We start from the raw sequence: 16736 nt of genomic DNA, 5'->3' as shown, positions 1-16736 counted from the left end.
GCTTTGATGCTCCAGGAATGTGCGTGGCACCCTGGGGCCAAATGCCTGGGGTTTTGAAGAACATTCTGCTTCTCAGTAGTTCTACTCACTCAGTGAAGGCCATCACAGAACACATAACCAAAATATTTTTGTTGGTTTTTTTTTTTTTTTTTTTTTTTGCCTGTTTAATCTTTTGGCTATGCCTCTCAGCATGCTGAGATATTAGTTCCCTGACTGGGGATTGAAACTTTGCCCCCAGCATTGGCAATGCAGAGTCCTAACCACTGCACCATCAGGGAGATCCTAAACCGACGTATTCTTAACTTGCAGAGTCTGGTATTCTGCTCCTATGAATAAATACGCGCACACAGGAGGCACAGGGCGCGGCTGACCTTGTGGTCTGCGGGCTGTCTGGGCAGCGGGTGAGGACTGGCCGAGACCCCCAGAGCTTCCCACCGAGAGGCCACATCTCTGTGCTCTGTGGGTGGTGAGACGCTGCCCCCTCCTGGCCAGATTTGCCGCGTGGACACGTTCCTGAAGACGCATTTCCCCCTGGTGGAGGGAGGAGGTGACACTTTCAGAGAACATTTATGAACCGGTTCCAATGTGTGTGATTTCTGGGCGTCTCATTGCTCTGAGGAAAGTGCTGAGCAGCTGAAACAATGAAGAATGGGGGGACCACAGCAAGGGCAGGTGGGCCTCCGGACGCGGACCGAGGGATCTCAGGAGAGGAGAGGCCGAAGCCCAGTCAGGCCAAGGGCGCAGGTGTGGTGCTGGCTCACGACCTCCGGTGAGCGGGGAGTGCGGAGCCCCAGGCGGGGGTCCATGTGCCGTCAGGCCCCCCTGGTTTCCCAAGTGTGTCCCCGCTGCCCACTCCCACCTGGCACGGCCTTTCTCTTCCCGCTGCTCCCTGCTCAGCAACCAGCCACAGCCTGTGTGTAGACAGAAACCAGCGCAGGTGCGGAGCCTGTGTGCAGGCCCCTGCTCCCTGAGTGGGGTGCTCAAGCCTCCCGTTTTCTCCCTGTCAGTGGGAATGCCGTCTCCTCTCCAGCAGCCCCGGGAATCCCACATGGGGAGAGTTTACAGGGCCAGACCCTGCCCATGATAACCTCACAGGGTCCAGGAACATGGTCAGCCCGCCGTAGATGTCCTCTGTCACATGGAACTCAGCATCTTCCGCCCCAGACTCCTCCCTTGTCCTCAGTTTCTCTGGGTCGCCGGCATCACTGTTTCTCCTGGAGGCCTGGTTGGACCCAGCCTCCTCCTCTGATGCTCCCAAGGTCAGGGGCTGCAGGCCAGTTTTGGGTGAGGAGGAGAGAAGGGAGGTGGTACGTGGTCCCTGGGAGCGTGACCACCTGTGTCAAACGGTCTGTTTTCCTGGCCTGGCCTTGCTTCCTGGGACCCTATGCCTTTCTCTCCCACTGGCCCCTTCTGGTTCCTTCCCTTCGAACCTGTGTTCTCTCCTGTCACAGCCCAGGCCGCACCCCCACTCCCCAGTCTCTCTGGCCACACAGGTTCCTGCAGAGGCAGTGTCATTTCTTCTCTGCCTGCGGAGTCCCCATTGCTCCACAGATGTGGGCAGGTAAGGAGGGAAGAAGGAAGTGCAGGGGTGTATTAGGGCTGAAGGGAGCCTCATGAATCCCTAGCTGAAGTCCACACCTGCCTCTGCCCTGTATAGACTCATGCGGAGTCTGAGCCTCCCTGATTGTGCTGAGGTCCTTGCCTCTGTGTCCTGTCCAGGTGGGGTCCTGTAGTGGGGTGGGGTCAGGTGGGTGGGAAATGACCTTCTGGTCTCCAGAGCACTTGGATTATTGGAAGGTTATTTCTTTGTGTAAAAAGCTAGATTTTTACATTAGTTTTCTATCACATAACAAAAGCATATTTTGCCTGGAAACACTGAGAGTTTAGGATGGAAAGTCCTGTCTCCTCTTTATGTAAAAAGCTAGATTTTTAAATTAGTTTTCTATCACATAACAAAAGCATATTTTCGTGGAAACACCAAGAGTTTAGGATGGAAACTTCTGTCTCCCAGCCTAGCTGTCTCAGCCCCAGCCCCATGTTGGCCACTCCCTGTGTTCTCGCATTTTCTCTGTCTGTCCTCGAGAGCCACATCGCACCTCCGAATCTGCATCTTTGTAAGCACAAGTGGGCCCGGAGTCTGTTTTATAGAGCCTCACACGCCTCCCATTTCTTTCCAGTTGCCTCCCGGGCTGTGCCCCCAAAGTACGTGAGCGGCTCTAAGTGGTACGGCCGTCGGAGCCACCCCGAGCCCTGTGGTGCTGCAGGTGGAGCCCCAGGTTTACTGGAGCAGCCGGCCAGACCCAGTGCGAGGAGCCAGCTTCGCCGCTCCGCGTCCCTGGAAAGCGTGGAGGTGGGTGGACCCCGCCTTGGCACCTGCCTCCCCCCCAGTCACTGCTGACATGACATGACACAGGAGGACGGGAGAGGGCATCTCATTGCTGGAAGAGGGGCTATTTGGGGACCTACATTTTGTTTTAAGGTGTCTCTGGGTCTCTCTGTCTGCAGGGCAGCTCTGGCCACAGAGCATCCTCCTTCAGAAACAGGGTCTCGGAGCATGTCCTGTTTACCACCACCCTGCCCTGGCCCTGCAGGAGTAGGGGAAGGCTAATCGACTGAGGGTAGAAAGGGCAGGTGTGCAACAGCCACAGTCACCCGCGTCCAGCCCTTGGACCAAGGCTCACCCTGCACAACTTGGTGGGCTCACGATGGATGCCTCTGGGGCCCCCACTGAGACTCCTTGAGCTGTCCACTGTGGGAGGCTTCGGGCCTTCGTGTCAAAAAGTCTATCCACAGGGCAGATCCACCCCCTGCAGGTTAATCGTGGCTGACGTCCTACTCTTTCTGTTTTTCCAGAGTCTCAAGTCTGATGAAGAAGCCGACAGCGCGAAGGAGCCTCAGAATGAATTGTTTGAAGCGCAAGGTAAAGCCTGGCCTTGTGGTGAATGCCCCCTTTGGTCAGTGCTGGGCTGTCAGGCAGCAGGCTGCCAGCGAAAGAGAATTTCCTGGGAGGTGCCCAGTGTGGGTGGTCTCTCTGGGGTGCCCTTCTCCTGGGGAGGTCCCAGCTCTGAGATTCCTGAGGTCAGACCCTTGGGCAGGGGCTGCTGGCTAAGAGAGCAGCGAGTTGGTTGGCTAGGGTCATAGTGATCCTCCCGACCAGCAGGCATGGGCCAGGGGACTCCTTCCTAATGTGCCAGGCCTGGGCCAGCAGCCTCCCCACTCACCAGAGGCCCTGCATGTGCCCCAAGTGGAGGGCGAGACGTGGCTCTGGTCCTGGGAACCTGGCGGAGCACCCGGAAGGCAGTCACAGGTGCTTTGCATCAGCATGTGGGTGTGCGGGTTCCTTAAGGACACCTCTCACCAGCGTGTGTCACAGGGCAGAATGTGCAGGACCACGGCTCCAGCGGGAGACCAGAACTGACCTGGAGCTTCTCCTGAGTGAGAGGTCTGCACTGGTGCTGAGCACCGTCCAGACTGTGGTCCTCAGGGGCCGAGGCTGTTGCTGGCTCTGTGTTGAGCGTGGGGATGTCAAGTGAATGAACCAAGTGTCTGTGCTACTGGATGAAGCAGATGGACCTCTTTGTGTCCAAAAATCACTTCCTACATTCCCTGGACTCAGACTAAATCTAGGGGATGAGAGGAAGGGCTCCGGGGAGGTTATCCACTGAGTGATGTTGGGCTCTCTGCCCAGAGACAGGTTGGGTGCTTCTTTCCATCCAGGTTAGAACTGACCCTTCTGCACAAACACTAACGTCAGACCTCACAGGGCTTACTTACCTTCTCTGCCAGCCCTGAGAACATGCCCTGGTGTCAGAATTGCTTTCCCCCTTTTTTGGTTCCTGCCTTTATTTATTTGTTTATTTTTGTAAATTTAAAATGTATTTATTTGGCTGTGTCAGGTCTTAGTGGTAGCATGCAGGATCTTCACACGTCATTTGGGATCTTTCATTGCAGTGCACAGGTTTCTGTCTAGTTGCAGGGCACAGGCTTAGTTGCTCCATGGCACGTGGGATCTGAGTTCCCTGATCAGATCAGTCGCTCAGTCGTGTCCGACTCTTTGTGACCCCATGAATCGCAGCACACCAGGCCTCCCTGTCCATCACCAACTCCTGGAGTTCACTCAGACTCACGTCCATCGAGTCAGTGATGCCATCCAGCCATCTCATCCTCTGTCGTCCCCTTCTCCTCCTGCCCCCAATGACCAAGGATCAAACCCGAGTCCCCTGCATTGCAAGGTGGATTCTTAATCATGGGACCTTCAGAGAAGTCCCTGTTTTTCCACTTTTCCATAGAACTTTCAGATGTTTTAAGCTGGAAGGGGTCTTGGAAGTGGCCCTTTCCTTGTGTTTTCCTCAACCCAACATATAGCATCATTCCTGAGCATGGAGCCTTAGCTTTCCTCAGGAAAGGACTTTCTGATTATTAGTCGGGTTATCACAGTAAACGCCAAGATGACTCCTCTCTGGAGACCTCCAGACCACTGACCAGGAGCCGGGGTCTGGTTAGGTGCAGGTGACCCTCATCCTGTGTCAGGCAGGGTGGTGCAGTCTGGGTGTGGAAGGAGCGCTGCTTTGAAGCCTTGCTTATCTAAAGAGAGCTCTTTGTGGGCACCCCAAGGTCTGTCCTCTCCCAAAGGGTGTTTCTCTGGCAGAGCTTCAGAAACCTCAGTAAGCCACCTGGCTAACGTAGAAAGGCTATGAAACCTGGCCGGCTGTCACCCGGCCTTGCTGCTGAGTCTGCATCTCAAAGACCCCTGTGGCTCCTGATGTGAGGTGGTATGGAAGACAGCCCATCTCGGGGCGTTTTTGCTGGGGAAAAAAAGGAAAAAGATAACACTCACCCTGCATCCAAACTAGCCTTTGGTGCTAAGTTCCAGGTTACAGGAGATGTTAGGGGTGGAGGGCAGGAGCCCAGGGACTGGGGGGCGGGCGGGAGGTGACCCAGCGACTCTGGGGGAGTAGCCACACACACAGGGAGGGTTCTGCGTTGATGCTGAGTTGAAGAAATCAGCTGTCGGGAGACTTGGGAGAGAACTGGGACGTCGTTGTTGGGTTGTAGGGCCATCGTCGCACTGGGGTCAGGAGTGCATACGAAACACTCAGGGGTGAGAACACGGCAGCTGGGATTTGCCTTCAAATTCTTGGGCCAGGGACTTCTGTGGTGATTTATTGTCTAGGACTCCGCAGTCCCATTGCAGGGGGCTCGGGTTCCATCCCTTGTCTGAGAACTAGAGCCCCCATGCTGTAACTAAGAGTTTGCATGCCACAACTAAAAAGATCTCACATGCAGCAACCAAGACCCAGAGCAGCCCAATAAATATTACAGAAAAAAGAAACACATGGGCAAGAACAAACAGGGGTAGATGAAGCCAGGGCGAGAGGCTGCCCAAGGGACAGGGTCATCGGCCTTTGTTGGACTGTGCTCTTTGCTTTGGGCAGGTTTGAAGACCTTCAAGATGTTAATTTTTTAAATCTGGCCCTTTTATTCTAAGTACAAAGCTTGCAGGTGTGCTCCTGGTGCTACAGCTTCTGTAGGCGCCCTTCAGAAAATGCCTTCCCCACGTGCAGCAGAGTCCCCCTTTTATTGTGAAATTTTGCATAGAATTAAGTTGGAAGAATTGCACAGTGAGCCCCATGGAGCCACCATCGGAAGCTTGACTCTCACATGTGTCCGTCTGCCCATCTGTCAGTCCATCTGATTTCAGAGTAAAGTACCGCCTTGGTGTGTTTCCCCTGCTTCAGGCCAGCTGCCAACCTGGGGTTCTGAGGTCTTCGGGAGCGCCCGGAAGCCCCGCAGCCACTCCTTCGACACCCCTGAGAGCCGGGTCTGGGGCCTCTGGGAAGAGCTGGGTGTGGGCAGCAGCGGCCACCTCACAGAGGAGGAGCTGGCCCTGGTCTGCCAGAGCATCGGGCTCCAGGGCCTGGCGAAGGAGGTGAGAGGGGATGGGATGGACCGCCCCAAAGGCCTGGGTCTTTGTAGTTGGTGCCGAGCCTGGAAAACCCCTTCACCCTCAGACACAGATTCAGTCGTCACTGTCTGGCCTAAAACCCTGTGCTGACTCCCAGGGCTTGTGCTGAGGGTACGTCTCGGGCCACCTTCACGCAGGATGCCCCTCTGCCTGGAGCTCTCTCCCCTCTCTGGTCTCCCTAGGCCTACCGCCCAGCCCAAAGGTTGTGCCCATAGCATCTGGCTGTGACCCTGGCGGCTGTGTTCAGCCCTTCCCTCCTTCGGGACCCAGGGGAGGAGGGGGCAGTGCAATGGGATGGGCCCCGCCTTACTGACTGTGAACCACTGGGATTCCGTACACACATGTCCCGCACACACACGTCCCACCGTCCAGCAGACTCCTTCACAACAGACTTGGGATGGGTGTTTGGGAGATGCGGGATGCTCAGCTGGGTGGAAACTCACAGGAGTGTGGATTTCACAAGCCCCAGCCAGGAAGCCAGTGCTCAGATAGCAAGCTGCCTGCTTGGTGGGGTGGGGGCTGGGCCTGGGCGGGGCGGTCAAGGCTGCTGGGGAGCAGCCTCTGAGAAGATGCCTGAGGCGCTTTTCTTTAGGAACTTGAAGACCTGTTCAACAAGCTGGACCAAGATGGGGATGGCAGAGTGAGTCTGGAGGAGCTCCAGCTTGGCCTGTTCAATCATGGGTCCCCTCGACCGCTGGAACTGGCCCCGCTTGTCAAACCCAGCAGGTCCTGTTACCAGGTAAGGTGGGGCGATTAACTCTTGAAGCCCAGGGTGACTGCCATCACTCTCCTGAAGGCCTGAGCTCTCTGCCTGGTCCCCAGAATGGGTGCCCAGGAGGTGGTTGGAGTGACCTGACCTGACATCGCTTCTGCCTGGCTATGCGCCACTGGTGAACTGCTCGCCTTCTCTGTGCCACAGGTTCCTCATCTGTAAAGTGGACGCACCTCATAGGGGTCTCATATGGATTCCCTGGGGTACACTGCGTTCCACCAAACGCACCCGGTCCCTCCTCCCTGGGGGGCAGAGTCACTATCAGGGCCGTGCCTTCCCCGGGACTAGCCCTCCAGGCTCTCCTGGAGCTGTGTTATTCCCATTTTTCATTCTGCACGAGTCCAGCTGGAGTCAAGCAGACTTTATTTACACTGTGATGTTGGCCGGTGCGTTTGCTTCATGTCTGTCCCAGGGTGGTCAGGGCTCCTTCTCCCACCGCAGGGCACGGTCGTCCTGGGGAGTCTTGCTGCCGCCTCCTTGGAAACGTGGTTGATCCCGTAGTTTGTGGGCGGTGGTGCAGGAACAGTGTGGCCTTGTTCTCTGCTGGGCTGGGCGCGTCCGAAAATCAGGTTTCTGCCCCTGAAGCCACTGAGACGGGGAAGGAGTCAGGGTAGTGAGGACAGTGCCTGGCCACCTGAGGGCAGGGACTGCATGGTGCCCACAGCCCGCGGAGGAGGGCTCCTCCCAGGGGCCTCTGCCCCTCGTTCCTGCCCAGGAAGCGCTGACATGGCCCCGGGGCCACGTCCTGTGCGTGTGGACACCAGTGTGACTGGGCTGCAGGTGTGGGGCCTTGCGCAGCAGACCGAGGTTCTCCTGCTCCATCAGGCGAGCCCCTGGGTCTGGTGGTCTGGGGACACCCACCTCAGAGAGGAGGGGGCCGCTGCTCCTCCTTGTTCGGGCCCCAACAGCCAATGCGTGTCCCGGGGGCCCTCCCTGGGGCAGGAAGCAGCTTACCAGCCGCACCTCAGCCTCACCCGTCAGCTTTCCGGCTGAGGGATTTTTCTGCCCTTGTCTCCAGCCCTGAATCCGGAGGACACGTGCCCTCTGCTCGGGCCACTCCACCTCTTCTGAAGCCCATCTTGGGTTTCTCTGCATAGACTGGTTTCCCTTGGCTGGTGTGTGCCTTCCCAGGCTCTTCCTCTGGGAGGACAGGCGGGAAACCATTGCTTGTTCAGAGAGAAGTTACTTCAGGGGGCCCTGCAGGTGCTGGGGCATCCCCACGCACAGCCTCAGGCAGACGGCCCTGAGCCCTGAGCTCGGGTCTCCTCCGCGGAGCCTGCAGTTCCCTCAGGTCCTCTGGGCACCCTGTTCCCTGCAGCAGGAATCAGGGGGAGGCCGCGCCCGCCGAGCACAGATGGTGAGGTCACGGAAGGTGAGCGGGGAGGCCCGCGGTCCTCACAGCGCTGGTCCCCGTGTGCAGGTCCCGGAGGAGAGTGTTGGCCAGACCACCACCTCGTCCCTCGTGTCCGTGTGCTCGGGCCCCCGCCTCTTCTGCAGTGTGGATGACGGCAGCGGCTTCGCCTTCCCGGAGCAGATCATCTCCTTGTGGGCCCAGGAGGGCGTTCACAATGGCAGGGAGGTCTTGCAGGTGTGGGCCGGTCACGCGGCTGCCCCAGCAGAGGCGTCTGGGCGGGGAGATTGGGGGGAGCCGCTGCCCATGAGGGAGGCTGGACAGAGAACCTCGCAGACACAGGCCCCATGGAGGGAAGGCTCGCCATCCTCACTTTTTGCTTTATTTTTTGATATCGATATGTAGCACCTCTTAACTTAGAAACATAATAAACAGCAGAGAAAGCCCACAGCCCGAAACAAATCCTTTAGAGGGTAGGTTTCAGTATCTCAGACACCCCGCAGTGCGTGTCGGCCTCCGAGCGGATCCTGGGTCCTGGAGGACAGGAGGGCCTCTTAGTGACTGCAGCACGTGGGCGTGGACACCAGGAGGCGCCGCCCACACGTGTGACGCGGTTTGTCTAATCTGGAAGCTGCTGCCCAGACCTCTTCGTCCTCTGCTCCCCCCGTGATTTCATTGCTGAGAAGCGTGCTCTCAGCGTGTCGTGGCGCAGCTTCCGGGTTGCTCCGCACGCTTTAGCGTCCTGTCATTTTTCTCCCAGAAGCCCTCGGGGCCATGGAGAAGCGTGGAGGTTCAAGTCCCCGTCTCCCGCTTTACAGGAAGGGCTTCCCCGTGGGCCCTGCCATGTGCCTGCCCCACCCGTGTGTCTGCAGCTTGTAGTCACAAGCACCAGTCACCGAGAGAGCAGCCACGCCACCCGCGTTGTCACTAGGCCGCCGGCAGGTGCGTGGACGTTCCCAGCCTACTCTTTTTCTTATTGTGGTAAAATACAGAAAGCACCGTTTTTCTGTTCTTTTAACTTTACCTTCCCCAATCCCGAGGGGGAATGGCTGTGACTCTCGGAAATGCCTGGCTGTGGCTCATCGCTCTATCAATCATTTCCACCAAAAGAACCCACATTGTTCCTATGTCTGTTCGTGCTGTTCAGAGATATATTAAGGATTCTTTGTGTCTGAAATGGCAAGAATTCAGCTCACACATGGCAAGAGGAGGACATCAGGGATCTTTGTGATCAGCTGGGGAAAGAAGAGGATGTTTAGGCTTGGGAGTCCCAGCTCTGGGGGTTGTCAGGACTCTCCTGGTCTCTGGGTCTTGGCTTCAGGTCAAGCACTCTTGCACGGCTCCCCAGGACCCCGTGGTCTATACACTTGCTTTGACAGAGGAAAAGTCCTTCTCCAGCCTCCCTATCAATCCCCTAAGTCCTCTGCTTGCATATGCCCTCTTCTGTGTCTGTCCCTTTGTCCAAGAAGGGGGACTCTGTCCAGCCTGGGTCATGCTCGCCTCTAAAGCAGGGACAGAGAGGGGAGGAGCTGTATATTGACCGTGGGAGGGGGACATCAGTGTTGACGGGGACCTGGGGAGATGTACCCTAGAGGGATGGGAGCAGGGGAGAGGCTTCATCCAAGAGGTGGAGACTTTGCAGACAGAAAAGGATGGTACTGGGACAGTGAGGTCTGGGCCTGAGAGAGCCAGCAAATGTCTGAAGACCCACTCATCCTGCCTGCCCGATGGGCCTTTGTGTTTTCAGAGCCTTGACTTCAGTGTGGACGAGAAGGTGAACCTTTTGGAGCTGACCTGGGCCCTGGAGAATGAGCTCATGATGGTGGGCGGGGCCACCCAGCAGGCAGCCTTGGCCTGCTACCGCCAGGAGCTGAGCTTCTGCCAGTAAGAGCCCCCCTGGGGCGGGGGAGCGTGGGGTGCCTCTGGCCAGGCTGGCCTCCTCGCCCAGGACACGGGCAGCCTGTGGGAGGAGAAAGGGTGCTTCCAGCATGGTCACAAAGCAGGGCATGGAGATTGGGCCAAGAATGTGTTCCTTTTTAATTGGGTTTGGCTCCAGTTGAGCTGGATATTCAGGCCATCCATCTACTGAGCTTGTTGGGACAGAGATTGTTACTATATTTTTATTGATGCTCTGAAGCTACAGAAAAGGTTGGCAGTAATTTCAATCTCCATCCTCACGACTTTGCATCTCATTAGCTACCGAGACATGAGACCTCTGACATCAGGCAACTCTGCAGAGGGGCCCAAAGGAAGACTGCTTTGGGAGGATGAGGAAGGGAGACAAGCTCGGTGCTTCTCCAGTGGGAAAAACAGGCACCAGGATAGCCAGTGCACTGAGCCTCAGGCAGGGCCTGGGGTGACCGGACAGAGACAGGAGTCTCCTCTGCGCTGGGCAACCCCCTGGCACTTAGGTGCCAAGCTACAGGTGGCAAGGCTGTGACCAGGCAGGATAATGGGTGACCAGCCTTCTCCCCTTCATGCGTCCAGTCCCAGGTTAGGTGCTGGAGATCCCTGGGGCCCCAGGCCCAGCTGCAGGCAAGAGGGAGTGTGGATAATTTCCCACCTCTTCTAAGGCCGTCTGGAGGGGTGAACACTGCACGCCCCAGGCTCAAACTTCTTGGTCCAGAAACCTGCTAGAAACCCCATTGCAAGCCAGTTGGCTTCTTGCTGTATGTACTTCTGTAAAACAGACTCAACAGCTGCAGAAACCATTCTGGTAGGAGGAGGGTCAGGCTTCCCGGGTGGCGTTAGTCGTAAAGAACCCACTTGCCAATGCTAGTGCAACCCGCTTGCCAACGCAAGAGGCCTGAGAGATGCGAGTTCCATCCCTGTGTCAGGAAGATCCCCTGGAGGAGGGCATGACAGCCCACTCTAGTATTCTCGCCTGGAGAATCCCATGGACAGAGCAGCCTGGAGGGCTACAGTCCATAGGATTACAGAGTCAGACATGACTGCAGTGACTTGGCACGCGTGCACAGGAGGTGGGTCAGCCCAGCGCTGGCCACTGCTCAGCACTCTTAGGCCAGCCGAGTTTGTTCCTTCAGACTGGCTCGCTAGGCCCAGAGCAGTGTCCCCAGTGATCCCTCCCTCCTTTCTGCAGGGACCAGGTGGAGCAGATGGCCAGGGAGCGAGATAAGGCCAGGCAAGACCTGGAGAAAGCTGAGCAGAGGAACCTGGAGTTTGTGAAGGAGACGGATGACCTGCACTCTGCCCTGGAGCAGCTCACGGAGGAGAAGGTCAGGTAGGTCCTGCCGGGGTCCTGGGCCAGGGCGGATGGTGGACCCAGGCTGCTGCCAGCTGAGGCCCTGCTGTCTCACCTGAGCCCGCAGCAGGGAGCCCGCAGACCAGGCATCACCCATGAAGTGGGCTGAGCGGACTCCGCAGAGTCAGCCCGGCTGGTGGCAGACAGACCAGAGGAAAGCATTTCTGACCTTTATGAAAGTCTTTCCCTCTCTTGATGTGTCACCTGCCTCCCTGTGGTTCTTTGCCGTGGCCGCGTTTGGTTCCATCCCAGACAGGGGAGGTGCCGGGTCCCCTCTGGACGCACATGGGGCTCCTGGGGCTCCCCGCTGGGGGGCAGCCTGACTGCACACGCCCTTCCTCTGCGGCCAGCGCTGCCCTCCCCAAGCGCCCACAAGCCGACGGTGACTGATTTCAGGCCATCAGTCGGGGAGCTGAGAATGGATTTGCGTTGGTCTCAGCCTGGTTGACCTGATTCTCCCGACCACCCCGAAGGGACTCGATGAAGTTCTCTCTGAGTCAGAGAACCAGAGACTCGTTATCTCCATCCAAGAATCTGGTTGGGGGACACAAGGCCTCGAGGGCCATGTGGGTGTTTGGATTTTGCTCCACGAGTAACACGGTATCATTGGCACATTTTTAGAAATAGCGTTTGCAGTTGTGTTAGGTTGCTGCTGCTGCTGCGTCGCTTCAGTCGTGTCTGACTCTGTGCGACCCCGTAGACGGCAGCCAACCAGGCCTCCTGTGTGTTAGGTTACTCTAACAGAAAAGTATTAAAGGATACATGTTCATTGTAGAAAACTTGGAAAATACACACACGAGGAAAAATAAAAGCAAACATTTCACGTCCACAGAGGTTGTCGCTCCTGACCTTTCTCACGCATCCCTCGCTTCTTCCTGTGCATGTGGTCGCTTTCAGAGAGGTGAATGTTGCATATCCTTCCTGAGCACCCGTCATGAGGCTCTGCCATATGTTACTGCACATTTCCCCTTTAAAGAGGGGAGTGATATGATCAAGTTTGTAAAACTCGCCCCAAGATCTGCAGGTTCTTAGGTTAATCACGCTCATCAAATTGTTTCCCTGAGTGACAGCTGCCCTTGAGCCCCAAAGCTCTGTGGTGAGTCTGAGGGAGGCCGAGCCAATCGTTTCTGGTTTCGACCACAGTCAAATTTATTGTGGACCCAGGCAGGCTCTGCCGAAATAAGAGTTTCCACTTACCTTCAGTCTACATATACTGGGTTTGAGAATCCTGTTAAGCAACTGTTTTAGTGATGTTGTTCAGTCACTCAGTCGTGTCTGACTCTTTGCGACCCCATGGATTGCAGGGCACAAGGCTTCCCTGTCCTCCGCCATCTCCCGGAGCCTGCTCAAACTCGTGTCCATCGAGTCAGTGATGCCATCCAACCATCTCATGCTCTGTCGTCCCCTTCTCCTCCTGCCTTCAATCTTTCCCAGCATCAGGGTCTTTTCCAATCGGTCAGTTCTTTGCATCAGGTGGTCAAAGTACTGGAATTTCAGCTTCAGCATCAGTGCTTCCAATGAATATTCAGGACTGATTTCCTTTATGATGGTTTGATCTCCTTGCAGTCCAAGGAACTCTCAAGAGTTGTCTCCAACACCACAGTTCAAAAACATCAATTCTTTGGTGCTCAGCTTTCTTTATGGTCCATATCTCACATCTGTGTGTTACTACTGGAAAAACCATAGCTTTGACTAGGTGGACCTTTGTCGGCAAAGTGATATCTCTGCTTTTTAATATGCTGTCTAGGTTGGTCATAGGTTTTCTTACAAGGATCAAGCATCATTTAATTTCATGGCTGCAGTCACCATCTGCAGTGATTTTGGAGCCCAAGAAAATAAAGTCTGTCACTGTTTCCATTGTTGCCCTCTCTGTTTGCCATGAAGTGATGGGACCGGATGCCATGATTTTAGTTTTCTGAATATTGAGTTTTAAGCCAGCTTTTTCACTGTCCTCTTTCACTTTCATCAAGAGGCTCTTTAGTTCTTCACTTTCTGCCTTAAGGGTGCTTATCATCCACATATCTGAGGTTATTGATATTTCTCCTGGCAATCTTGATTCCAGCTTGTGCTTCATCCAGCCTGGCATTTCACATAATGTACTCTCCATATAAGTTAAACGAGCAGGGTGACAATATACTGCGTTGACGTACTCCTTTCCCAATTGTAAACCAGTCTGTTGTACTCTGTCTAGTTCTCACTTTTGCTTCTTGACCTGCATGCAGGTTTCACAGGAGGCAGGTAAGGTGGTTTGATATTCCCATCTCTTTAAGAATTTTGCAGTTTGTTGTGGTCTACACAGTCAGAGGCTTTAGTGTAGTCAATGAAGCAGACATATGTGTTTTTTTGTGGAATGCTCTAGCTTTTTCTGTGACCCAGTGGATGTTGGCAATTTGATCTCTGGTTCCTCTGCCTTTTCTAAATCCAGCTTATACATCTGGAAGTTCTCGGTTCACATACTGTTGAAGCCTAGCTTGAATGATTTTGAGCATTACTTTGCTAGCATGTGAAATGAATGCAGTTGTGTGGTAGTTTGAACATTCTTTGGGATTGGAACACAGGAAAATGAAATCTGTCAGTGCTTCCACTTTTTCTCCTTCTATTTGCCGTGAAGTGATGGGACTGGGTGCTGTGATCTTAGATTTTTGAATGTTGAGTTTCACGCCAACTTTTTCGCTCTCCTCTTTCACCCTCATCAAGAGGCTCTTTAGTTTCTCTTTGCTTTCTGCCATTAGAGTGGTATCATCTGTATATCTGAGATTGTTGATATTTCTCCTGACATTTTGCATGATGTACTCTCTAAGTTAAATAAGCAAGGTGACAATATACAGCCTTGATGTCCTCCTTTCCCAATTTTGAATTAGTCCATTGTTCCATGTCCAGTTCTGTTGCTGCTTGACCCACACACAGGTTTCTCAGGAGGCAGGTAAGGTGGTCTGATATTCCCATCTCTTGAAGAATTTTCCACAGTTTATTGTGATCCACATAGTCAAAGACTTTAATGTAGACAATGAAGCAGAAGTAGATGTTTTTCTGGAATTCTCTTGCTTTTTCGATGATCCAGTGGATGTTGGCAATTTGATCTCTAGGTCCTCTGCCTTTTCTAGATCCAGTTTGTACATCTGAAAATTCTTGGTTTATGTACTGTTGAAGCCTAGCTTGAAGGATTTTGAGCATTACCTTGCTAACGTGGAATAAGTGCTGCTGTGTGGTAGTTTGAACATTCTTTGGCATTTCCCTCCTTTGGGATTGAAATGAAAACTGACCTTTTCCAGTCCTGTGGTCATTGCTGAGTTTTCCAGATTTGCTGGCATATTGAGTGCAGCACTTTAACAGCATCATCTTTTAGGATTTTAAATAGCTCAGCTCCACTAGCTTTAGTGATAAAGCTAAGGTTTGGCACTGTTTTCCCTGCTGATAGAAATGGTTGTTGCAAAAGATCACTGCAGAGTCCGAGGGGAAGGGCCCCGCCCCATCCTCTGTCTGCTTGGGATTCGCTGTGTGCTGGTTTTCCAAGGCTTGTGGTGGAGGCTGACTTCTCTGCGCCTTCAGTCACCAAGGGCCCTGATGCTGCCTTTATTTACCAATGCATTTTTTGATGACGTGGAGAAGGTTGAATAGCCAAGGGGTGCCAGAGACCCACCCAGAGGTCACCTGCCAGCTCGCCCCATGGGCCTAGGGACCCGCTGGCTCCCTTTTCTGTGTGGGGTCACCTCTGCCAGACTCGAGGGGGGCAGTTCATGAGGCCTCCGCCTCTCCACAACACTGAAGCTCCCCCATCCATCAGGCGGAAACAAATGCATCTCCAATGCCGAGGCCAAGTGTGCTGACGGGAGACCCCGGGGAGGGAGAGGCCCACATGGTGCCCCCGATGCACCGTGTGCCGTATGCTTTGCAGACGTCTGGAGCAGGGCTACCAGGGGAGGCTGAGCCTCCTGCGGTCCGAGGTGGAAGTGGAACGCGAGCTGTTCTGGGAGGAGGCCCGGCGGCAGAGGGCCGGGCTGGAGGAGGACCTGAGGCGTCTGCAGGCGGAGGAGACCGGCCTCCACGAGAAGCTGACCCTGGCCCTGAAGGTAGGGGGGTTCACGGTGCTGCGGGGTGCCTCCTCAGGACCCCCCACCTGAAAAGAGGGAGGCCACATTGCCCGGGGGTCCCTCCTCCATACCCACACCTTCCTGGGCCAGGTCTGAACCCTCCCCGCGGCCCTGGGGGCTTAACGCTAAAGAACGTTTTCTGCAGCCACCGAGAGAGCCCATTTCTCAGCCGAAGCGGAAGCGTCCTGGCTTCTCCAGGAGAGACCCAGGCCTCCTCTGCAGCCGTGTGGGCCGCAGGATGGGGGCCCCGGGGCTCCTGCTCTCGGCTCTGGGTCAGCGGCCGCCGCTCGGCTGCCTCCCTGGAACCACAGCACTAGACCAAACACAAAAGCGTCACCCGCCCCCAACCCTGGCTGTGTGACCTGGATCGGGGGCACTCTTCCTGGCTGTGGAGAGCGTCCCTGACCTGCTCCCTGCCTGCCTTTGCTTCCAGTGAGGTGGCCCCGGCCCCACCTCCTTCTTCTTCCCTGACTGTGGGTTCCTCCACACCGCCCTGCCTCCCTCCCCCAGAGGAGAAGCCAGGCCTGCCTTCTGGTTTATCCTGTGTCTCCGAACACCGCCCTCCTTCTGGTGGACTCCTGGGCTGTTGCGGGGCAGCTTCAAATCTGTCCTTTCAAAGACGGCTCGGGAAGGGTTGTCACTGCCTTCCACTCATGCTGCTTATGACCTTCTCGAGAGCTCAGGCGGCTGGGAGAGCCTCCCCCAGGGCTCCTGCTCTGGAGCTCTGCCTCTCGCTCCCTCCTCCATCCTGGCCAACCATTGACCTGTGTCTCGTAGGAAAATAGTCGATTGCAGAAGGAGATGATTGAAGTCGTGGAGAAGCTCTCAGACTCTGAGAAGCTAGTCCTGAAGCTTCAGAATGATCTGGAGTTTGTGTTGAAGGACAAGGCAAGTCCTCTTGCAGACTCTGAGTCCCCAGAGAAGCGCCTGTGGGTGTTGGTAAAGGGCGTCAGGGTCTTGATGGAGAATACACAGGAGATGGAATTGGGTTTTTCTGCTAAAGTTCCACGTGCTGCTCAGTCACTCAGTCATGTCTGAATCTTTGTGACCCCCATGGACTGTAGCCCGCCAGGCTCCTCCGTCCGTGGAATTTTCCAGGCGCAGGCAAGAATACTGGAGTGGGTGCCATTTCCTGCTCCAGGGGATCTCCCCGCTCCGGGGCTGAACCTGTGTCTCCTGCGTCTCCTACGTTGGCAGGCGGGCTCTCTGGCACTAGTGCCACCTGGGAAACCTAAATGCTGTGATGCAGAGGAAGTTATTAAGGCCACTTCGCCTGGAGTTTCCTCCCCTTCAGG

At 55.3% G+C, this 16736-nt stretch overlaps 1 protein-coding gene across 10 annotated transcripts in view; it reads left to right on the top strand.

The window, feature by feature from the left end:
- The window catches only part of LOC147361245 (ninein-like protein), a 96650-nt gene that overhangs the window by 51545 nt on the left and 28369 nt on the right, over nt 1-16736 (top strand). For 5 of the 10 annotated variants that reach the window (XR_015139958.1, XR_015139959.1, XM_086334979.1 and 2 more), the window contains 9 exons: nt 2178-2350; nt 2854-2920; nt 5739-5929; nt 6558-6704; nt 8158-8325; nt 9836-9972; nt 11189-11329; nt 15246-15420; nt 16219-16329. Coding sequence is in view for 8 of the 10 variants with exons in the window: in XM_086334979.1 (XP_086191105.1) it covers nt 2178-2350; nt 2854-2920; nt 5739-5929; nt 6558-6704; nt 8158-8325; nt 9836-9972; nt 11189-11329; nt 15246-15420; nt 16219-16329 (1310 nt within the window). In the remaining 2 variants the exon portion in view is untranslated. Of the gene's footprint in view, nt 1-2177; nt 2351-2853; nt 2921-5738; nt 5930-6557; nt 6705-8157; nt 8326-8907; nt 9031-9835; nt 9973-11188; nt 11330-15245; nt 15421-16218; nt 16330-16736 lie in introns of those variants that run through there. The other 5 variants (XM_086334978.1, XM_086334982.1, XM_086334977.1 and 2 more) reach the window with 3 other exon arrangements.

This window comes from Bos grunniens, chromosome 13, assembly GCF_055505025.1.
Source record: "Bos grunniens cultivar Pamir isolate PY7600 chromosome 13, Bosgru_T2T1.0, whole genome shotgun sequence".
Lineage (NCBI taxonomy): Eukaryota > Metazoa > Chordata > Mammalia > Artiodactyla > Bovidae > Bos > Bos grunniens.
Note: the sequence above shows the minus strand (reverse complement) of the source record. Positions and strands in the feature narration are given on the sequence as shown.